We start from the raw sequence: 10125 nt of genomic DNA on the forward strand, positions 1-10125 counted from the left end.
TATATATATATATATATATATATATACTAGGAGTGTAGCGTACACAAACATGACGGTTTGGTACGTACCTCGGTTTTGACATCACAGTTCGGTACAGTTTCGGTACAGCAAGGGGGAAAACTAAACTATTTATTTATTTATTTTTTTTTATTAAACAGTGGTTTACTAAACAAATTGCTCTTTCTTTAAATAAATTCAGTTATAATTAAAATGTTCTTAGGGATAAAAATCTACCTAGGCTTACGCTCTAAAGTTTAGAGCTCACTATAGTTTATATTAGGCCTACTATAAGGTTACAATTACAGAGCCCAAACTTAAATTTAATTACTATTTTTATTAAATATAACAAGCAACACTTGACTTAAAAAAATGTATGCAAACATGTAAATTGCACATAATGCAGTTTTTAAATGAACTTCTAAATTATAAAAATTATATTTATTGTTGAAATATATTCATTTACGCAGTGCCTCTCATAACTCGTTTTCATAACAGATTTATTTAAACATTAAATAATGAAGACATCACTAACAGGTAAAGTAAAATATAATGAGTATATAGTCTAATATTTTGCGATATGCTCTTCTCTAGACTTCATTAATAGCACACTAACGAGCTGTGGACACTGATGACTGACCTGAGGGAAATGAAATGCAACGTGACATTTTGTTTACAAGCTGTTTTATTGCCGTCTTTCCACGATTGAAACACTGATTTAGTGATTACGTGAAGCATGAGATGTTCATTCATGTTTGTCGCGTTAAAACTAGTAGTAAAGGATGATCGCTCTCACTTGCGCTCCGCGCTGCCATTTGAACTTTATAAAGTATATAAAGCGTTCTGTCGCGCCACATTAAAGAGCATCAAAACGGCATTTATTGTTTGAATTTCCTGAAAAAAGGACATATATTTTTAAAGATGAGACTTTGTTTCTTATCAAAAGTAACAATATATAAAACTGAAAGTTTCCAATGAAGTTCCGCTCATTAAAACAATGCTGTATTTGTTCGGTATGCATGTGTACCGAACCTAAAGACCCGTACCGGAAATTTTCGGTACGAATACGCGTATCGTTACACCCCTAATATATACAGTATATATATTTTTACATTTACATTTAGTCATTTAGCAGACACTTTTATCCAAAGCGACTTACAAATGAGATATATATATATATATTAGTGGTGTCAAAATTAGCGCGTTAACGCAGGCGATTTATTTTTTCAGTTTAACGCGTAAAAAATATTTAACGCAATTAACGTAGGGGCGGGGCTAGGGTTGGCCACCCTACTCACAACTGCTGCTTCTGTCACTTTTTCTCTTGACAAAAAGTGCATTTATTCACTCCACTTCACTTCAGCGCCAGGCGCGAGTCAAGCGTGCGCAAAAAAAAAAAACGGCTCTTCAATTGCACGCACAAAGGCACCGGCACGCGCTGTAGCCTGTATCCTTTAATATCAAAGCGCAAAATAAACTAGGTGCATGCAATGTCGTGGTCAGTTAAGTCATGAAGTTACCAAAAGTATAAACATTTTATAGAGAAATCAGTATTGGTATCATTGATACTGGCCTTCAGTCATAAAAAAAAAGATGCCATTAAACAAATATTAAAAAATATACTGTCTTTATGTTGTTTGTACATTAATTTGAAGATTGAATATGAAATTATTGCAATATAAAAGTATATTTAAAAACTTTAATGTTAGGTGGGATTAATCATGATTAATTTCAGAAAAATGTGCGATTAATTAGTTAATATTTTGAATCGATTGACAACATTAATATATATATATAGTAATATATTTATAGAATGCTGTCATCAGTGTATTGACCAATCAGAAATGCTGTATTGACCAATCAGAAGAAAAAATGGGAACTATCTGATTTATCAATTAAGCTTACCCTTCTTTGAGTCTACTAGTCTCGTGCTATACTTTCTTTGGAGGCCAAACTGAACTTGTTTCAAACGCTGCAATCAGAGAGCAGCCCAGTCTCTGAGTCTCAGTGTATTTCAGATGCGGACCATTCATCCTCATGAGCCCTGAGAGGACATGAAAGGAAGCCGAGGACTCTAATGAACAAGTAGAGAGAGAGGTTTGTCTGACTTATTTGGCCATCTCAGCAAGCTAGTGAGCCGTAAGAGACGTTAGTTACAGCCTCACATCCCCTTTAATCCCAATCCCTCAATACTGCTGCCCTTCCAGTTAGGCTTGCTGTGATAGACGGTGTTTTCGGTTATACCGGTGTTAAGCCGCAACACCGGTTACGTCATTTGCCTACCGCGGCACCACCCCCCACCGTCGTTTTGATTTTTTATGGTAACAAAAATAATTTAGCCTAGTTCAGTTAGAGGACAGACACTTTTAAAAACTAAACACTCAATGCAGCGTGTTGAACCGTGCGTGAACGACAGTGCACCATGAAACAGGAATCAGATTTTATTTATCACGTGAGGTGAGTGAGGTGAGAAAGACAAGACGATGGCAGAAGATTGTTTAGAAAGGAAAGGCGCCCGTTTGGCAATATTTTAGATTTTGAAAAGCCTATTGACTGGAAGTTTTTTTTAAACATTCGTTTCTTATTTATTTGGTTCCACAGTGTTTGCTGATTACTTTATTTAAACTTTGTGTATTTTATTTATTTTATTTTACTTCAAGGTGTATATGTCATGCCTCCAAGCTTTCTTGTTCGTTTTGCTAATAAACGTTCTCTGTTTCTTATTTATTTGGTTCCACGGTGTTTGCTGATTTTCAGTTTTATATACCTATTTAAACTTTGTGTAGCCCAAGTAATTTGTTATTTTATTAGGCATATATGGTGTATTTTTATTCGTTTTATTAATAAAAGTTCTGAGTTGACGTTGTTGTTGCTTGAATTGAGTCAACGCTGAATTGCCGCTAATTTGAAAGTGAAAGTAAAATGCCCACGGCGCTTTTTCTAGCTATTTGAAAGCCAAGAAATCAGAGGAAAAGAGGGAAAACTCAAACGAACAATTGCTTGACGCCGAATTGCGTCAATTCAATTGCCGCTAATTTGAAAGTGAAAGTAAAAGTTGTCACACGTCGATAAATCGGTGGGAAAACTTCCTCACCGTCACAACCCTACTTCCAGTTCACAATCTGCCCTCCGCACAGAGGTTTGGGCCTGTTTGCTATAACAAGCGAATGGATTACCGCTTACCGAACATTTGAATTGCGTTAATGTGCTGAGGCGAGTCTTCTCAGTGTAACCCAAATCCCAAAGCGCCTTATTGGTTGAAACTTGCAAGAAGAGAGTCATGTGCAGTTTTCCCATGAAACTGTAAAACCCAGAGTTTATTTAAAAGAAAATCCTGTGATTTATTTAACCATCTTTACTCTTTACTTGAGTAGCAGCCATGAGCAATTTAAAGAAAGAAAGAACCCTTTCAGTGTCATTGTATAGTATTATTGAGGGAAAACTTTATTGAATGACTCCAACACTGCTTACCTCACAGTTTGTGCTGCCATGGCTTTCTGTTGAATGTGACCTGTCAGTATAGATCGGACAGGAAAAAGAAACCATTGATGTTCTTGAGAGCCGAGATGTGCTCACAGCCACACTTTCTGAGCATGAAATGTGCACTGAAAGCTTTTAGCTGTTCTTGTCAATCTAAGGAGCAGAAATAAAAGGTGGCTGTTTTTAATGTAGCAATAGAAGTGTAAGGCCGTGTTCTGAATATTACCCCTTTAATGTGGTGTATTACAACAGGAGAATTGTAAAATAATTTGCCATACCTCAAAGTTAAATATAATATGAAAAAAATAAAATAATAAATATTTGTAAATATTTAATCTATAAAACTGGATTAGCAAGAAGTTTATTTTTTTTTTATTTTTTATTTTTTTCTTCTAGTTATTGGAAATTGTTCAGAGGGACAACTGCCTTGTTAATGCATAGTGTGTCAGTATGCATACACTGTCGCAATTGAAATTATTAGTTTGAAGGTGCTCTGATTTGCAAGAAAGTTACAGTAGTTAAGCTTGGTGATTGGAATGCTGATCCTGCTCCAGATTCAGATATGGACAAGGCCAGTTACAAGCGGTCAAGGTTTTACTGGTTAGCATGGCCCCATTAGCCACTGCTGTTAATGTAATTACACCATTTGGCAGTGAAAAGCATCTTTCTCCATCGACATGCCAATCAAAAGGTGTCAAAAAGAAAAGCAGCTTTTAAATGATAGTTATTAATTGTATTGTATTACTTTTTTGTTATATGTGTTTTGCTACTACCTTTTTTTTTTGTGAAATGTACTAAGGGATGCACCAATGTTGAAATTCTGGTTGATGCTATTCTATACTATTTTGTAAGTAAGTAAATAAATAAAGATGCAATGAATGTAATGTTCACCAATACATTATATATATTATTGCCATAATATTATAATATATAACTGCTCATGACATATGTCTGAGTGAAACTCAGCATGCATGTTTAACACAACAGCAATGTCAGCATTGATAAAACGGTTAACAAAACATCTGATCATAATGACGTGGATATGTTTATACCAGCTCTGCAATTTGACACTCAAGTCGCGTCACGTTTATTTATATACAATACATTGCTTTAAAAGCAGCTTTACAGTATTAAACATAAAACGCGTCACTTTCAATTAGAATTACAACTTCAATTTCTACTATAAAGCAGCTCTCCAGTGTGTTCATGTTTTTACTCATGTCTGACCTCGACAGACTGAATGAAAGAAATGAATCAGAGAGGATTTCCATGTCAACAAATCGCCACAGACCAATGTGTTTACCAGCTTGGCGAAGTAAAATTTCTGGATGTTTGTGAATGACGTCACACCAATTCTTTCTCCTATTTTGCTTAGCGTATATAGGGGCCTTAATGGTTGTCTTTCTACAAATATTAAAGACCTCCTTACACTGATTATGTGTAAAATCAGTGGTAAAACATCCAATTCTACCTTGTGTGTAGTTATAAGTTAAGGATGATTGTTTCACTTAAATTTGTGACATGAAACGCTGGTTTTGTTAAACAAGCTATTTTCAGCATTGATTCAATATTAAATGCTTTCTCATTGTCTCTCCTGCAGTTTGTAAGTGTGTGTGCTATATTTATGCATGGACTGAAGGCTCCTGATGAATGCACGACCCCTCCACTCCACCTCTTCCGCAGCTCCGTGCGGAAATAAAGTGGAAAAAGTAATGATTCCAGGCCTTGAAAATTCCTGCACAGCCTGTGGAGGGGCTCGGAGATTCCCCTGAGACAGACATACCCTTCTCTATCTGTCTGTCAGCCAGTAGAATTGGCCAGACCCCTCTCTCTCTATCTTTCTTTCTCTCCCAAGCCTCACTCAGACCTCTAATTAAAACCCCCATCGATTTTTTCCCCTCCTTCTTCTGCCGACTCTCTGCTTCTCTTTGTCTGTTTATCATGTTTTTAATCGGCCCCTGGACCTGAGCTTGCAGGATTAAGACAGTGTCTTTGACCCTAGAGTCGAAAGACCCAGACAACACCGTCCTGACACCTCCGGCCTTACCCTGCTCCCCCTGTTGGCCTCACCCAGCCTTGGGTGTCCGCCCTTGGGGAGAGATGAGAAGGGCAGCGGCTTGGCTCTCTCTATCTGATAGCACCTCTGCCCTCTCTGGTTAGGTTCACTCTCCACTCTTGAAAATAAATGCTACACAAAAGTGGAATTGATGATCTGCACTTTTTCCTGTTGCTGTTTTTTTGTAGCAGGCAGTGTTTGCCTTACTGGAAGTGTTTTACTGCCTTGGATTACAGCAGTAAGCAATAAAGGCTTGTGTTACAGTGATAATACCATAAGGGGAGTTATTTGGCACAACATGGGGAAAAATGCCAAAATTACTAACTTTGATGAAATCACTGTCATGCACAGGATTGAGTGGCTTATTTTCTTTACAAAATAGTTTATATTATTATTTTGGTAACACTTTATTTTAATTGACCACTTTAGACATTCTGCTGATTATAAGTAACTTTGCAACTATGTCAACTACCATTCATTCGAGTATTAGCAGAATTCAAACACTTTCATAGTCAGACAATTTTGATTATTTTGACTATAAGTAACTTTGCAAGTACATATCAACTTATTCTACTAACCGTAACCTTAAATAAACAGTCTACTAATGAGAGTAAGGTGATATGTAGTTGCAAACTTACTTCTAGTTAAAAGAATGTCTGAAGTGGTCTAAGTGTAACCATTATAGGTAATATTAATGTTTATTAATATTATTTTATTATATATAGATATTATATTATAAGAACATATACAGTATATCATGTTCTTGCTTATGTTCTTCATTCATTAAATGCATGTCTTGAATGAACGGGGTTTGCATAGCTCACATTCACTGAAAATATCAAAACGTTAGCGTATACTGTGTACTGATTAAGCGCCAGTGAGCTGTAAAGCATGGTTTAACCCATTACTGCAAATGCAGGTGCACCATCCCGGTAGAAAAGTGCAGAGTCAAAAGTTAGCTCGCCACCTATTGCTCCGTCAGTCCTGGTGCATTGCTTGTGTCACATGTGTATGTGTGCAGATACGTCTGCTTGTGTACCTGAGATGAGTCTCATTCTCTGATCAACTGCAAATGAAATATTCTTTAATGAGGAATTTGCATTTCACAGTAAAGTTTTCATTTTTCTGCTCGACGTATTACAGAATGTCTATATTTGCTTCTCGTCCTTTTTCAAATGTAATCCATACACTTAACCTTGCATACCTCTAATTTCTCCTTTGCAATGACCTATTAAAGAAGCATGCACCCTTTAGCCATTGCACTAAAGATGTATAATTAATTGTAATACATGTTTTACATGATTTACATAATATTTTTTAAATATGTGTAACCCAATTTAGAAGTAATTGTAATAACTGAAAGTCAGTATCTGTAGCCTTATAGTGCCAGATTTGTCAGCACAAATCCTCTTTTGGCATTAAAAAAACTACTATCAGGATTTACTAAAGAGACACAGTGAAAAATTGGCAATGAAAAGGCATGGACAGTTATTTTTTTGCGGCTGACCTTTTACATATGCATTTGTGGTAGACAATTTACTCGTATTTGCAACATTATTTAATGTCCAAAAAATGTATGTCTTAACCCATTTTGCGCTTGACATGGCTGCGATAGTTGCTAATTTGAGCTGCTCTCTAGATTGCCTTTGTCATTATGGAAATGATCTGGGTGCGTCTGTGTTCTTTAATTTGCGTGTTGTCAGTAGATCACCTGCAGAACTTTCCACGCCAGTCTGTGCTTTCGTGGGATTGCTTTCTCACGCTAATTTGCCCCGTTTAGTAAATTTGGCCCTTAGACTGCTTTTTTACTAAAAATATAATTTGTTTATTGTCACTGATTACTTTGTAATGCATTATACCCAGTGCTGCCCTATGTTACTATATGACCTCTCCTTCCAATTGACTCCCCTTGTAGGCCACAAAATAGGGCTGAACGATTTTGGAAAATAATCAAATTGCGATTTTTTTTTTACCAATATTGCGATTGCGATTTAATATGCAATTATTTTTTTTAAAGCTCTTTATGTTCTGTATTATTCAACAAAGACAAGCTATAAATCATTGTATAGTATGACCAACACAATATTAGATAGATTAAACATAAATGTTCTTTTCTGTAGGCCAGGCCTATATGTTACGATGAAATTAGGTGATGCATGAATTGATATGAATGTCATTTTTATTTAACAACTACAATCACAGTACATTGACTGATTTGTTGAACTTCCAACCTAATAATTATGTTTAAATAAGCCTGGTGTAAACATTAATATGAAAGTCAGTAACAAATCACACAAACTAAAGTAGATTGCAGAAATATAAAAACAAATCTGTTGCTTTACCACACTACTTTAGATAATTCAAAGTCACTGTAATAAACATATGTAAACATGTGCACTGCACTTTTTAAACACTGTCTGTTAACTTTAGACCAGTGGTTCTCAAACTTTTTTGGTCGCGCCCCCCTTTAAACCTATAAAAAAAATCTGACCCCCTTTCCCGAATCCCCATTCAACCTCAGACTACCAAATAATTTCACTAAACATTATGAAAAATTAATGCTTTTTTTAATTTAAAAAACCTACAAGGAAAAAAACACCTGCATCACTTGAAACATTGAAAAATAGCATAGAGAGAATAACTGTTATTATTATTATTCTCTCTGTTATTTATTTATTTTTTGTGGGTTTCATGCCGTCCGCTAAGGCATAGGACACACACAGGCTTTCCTCCTCACCAACGACATTAAACACCGTGTCTACACCGGACGCGAGCGGCAAAATACAGTAGAAACCATTATAATCAGTGACGCTGTGTACACTGGATGCAGCGCGGCGCGACAAAACCCAACATTAAACTGATGCCTTGTTCTATTTATGACGTACTGACACAAAGTTAAAATGATTTGCAACAGTCGCTTTGTCGCGTCTCGACTTGAAGCAGCGCTGCTTAGACCGATGGGTGTGTGTCATCAAAGTACTGCGAGAGCTATAAGAGAGCGTGGACGTCTCCATATACTTTCTCTCGCCTTACTTTGATGTCATACACCGATCTGATCTTCAAGTCGAACACCCCTCTTTACTCTCGCGTGTCACGTGACCGAGTAATCGCAGCATCTGCGATTGAAAAATCGCGTTATTTCATATCGCGATATTACCGCAAATGCAATTAATCGTTCAGCCCTACCCCAAAACATGTTTTTTTTTTCTCTCTCTGATATTGATTTATATATTTTGAGTTTTTAATATAAGATTATTTTTGTTTTTTTCAGGAGCGCCAGAATAACACAGTCGGAAGCACGATGCAGAACGCCATGGCTCTCCTCTGCAATCTGATTGGACAGAAGGGCACAGACCTCCGACCGTTCTACCAGCAAGGTGCAGTGCATCTGAACGTCACTCGCTTTGATATATCGGCCCTCCGGTTTCTAGCCTGTCTCTGAACCAGAAAACACAAACCCACACAGTCTTTTCACCCAGACACTGCCACGCACATGAAAAGGGCCTGCATTCAGAGAGCTGCCCTTGTTTTGTTTGGAGTGTTTTCATTCCATTACCAGACCCTTATTGCTCTCATCTCGCTGTCTGACTCTCGTGTGTGACTCTGATGGAGGGGGAGGGCATTCAGCTGCCTTTTTTAAGGGCTTCCATCAGATACTGCTGCTTTTATCAGTGTGGACTCTTTTGTGACGGCCCAGTAGCCCGCATCTACTTAGTGTCCCGCCCCTCTAGCCCTCATATCACCCACCGTCCTGGCTTGGGCTCCCCTCTCCTATTTTCATCTTATGCTATCTACCCAGCTGCTCAACTCAAATTTATTTATAAAACCGTTTCTAAACCATAAGATTGGACCAAAGTGCTGCACAGAGATAATTAAAACTCTAAAAAAAAAATAACATTATAAACATACAAAGCCAACACAGCATGACACCAATATAAATCGTACAACAAAATTACTCACATTAAACAGACCCACTTCAATGTCAAAAGTCTGATGAAATAAATAAATATTTCAGTTCCTTTTAACAATGTCTATAGTTGACACTAGCTACTGGGCAGCCTCTCACTCATTCTCTCATCTGCACAAGTTGCTGTCTGTTGCCTCTCTTTTCATGCCCATGCAAGGCTGTTTTTTTTCCCCCAGCCTTATGTGTGAATGCCCAGTCTCACCTTGATGCTTTCAGCTCCCTGTGCTGAATTATTGAGTAATGGATTCGTATAGCCTTACTCATGTTGACAGTTTTGGACCTGCATGCCTGTTCATTGCCGCATTGCTGCCCGATAGGGTGAGATGGACACTGAGGTGTGTGTGTGTGTGTGTGATGTGTTTGTTTTTTACAAAAGGAGATAAGTCAGATTCACACACACTCTCCACATTCAACACACTGTGATGAGGAGGAACCGTGGAAAAAAGAGTGTTGTTTCGCACTTACGTACACACACGGTTGTAGAGAATAGATTCACATTGACTGCATTAAAGGGATACTCCACCCCAAAATGAAAATTTTGTCATTAATCACTTACTCCCATGTCGTTCCAAACCCGTAAAAGCTTCGTTCGTCTTCGGAACACAATTTAAGATATTTTGGATGA

The 10125-nt window shown here is 37.2% G+C and overlaps 1 protein-coding gene across 1 annotated transcript in view; it reads left to right on the top strand.

The window, feature by feature from the left end:
• ulk4 (unc-51 like kinase 4) overlaps positions 1-10125 on the top strand; it is a 234135-nt gene that overhangs the window by 132899 nt on the left and 91111 nt on the right. The window contains exon 33 of the mRNA XM_016567664.1: positions 8805-8910. Within this exon, the coding sequence (XP_016423150.1) occupies positions 8805-8910 (106 nt within the window). The remainder of the gene's footprint in view (positions 1-8804; positions 8911-10125) is intronic.

The sequence above is a fragment of the Sinocyclocheilus rhinocerous genome, unplaced genomic scaffold (genome assembly GCF_001515625.1).
Source record: "Sinocyclocheilus rhinocerous isolate Xijiao unplaced genomic scaffold, SAMN03320098_v1.1 scaffold752, whole genome shotgun sequence".
In the NCBI taxonomy this organism is placed as follows: domain Eukaryota; kingdom Metazoa; phylum Chordata; class Actinopteri; order Cypriniformes; family Cyprinidae; genus Sinocyclocheilus; species Sinocyclocheilus rhinocerous.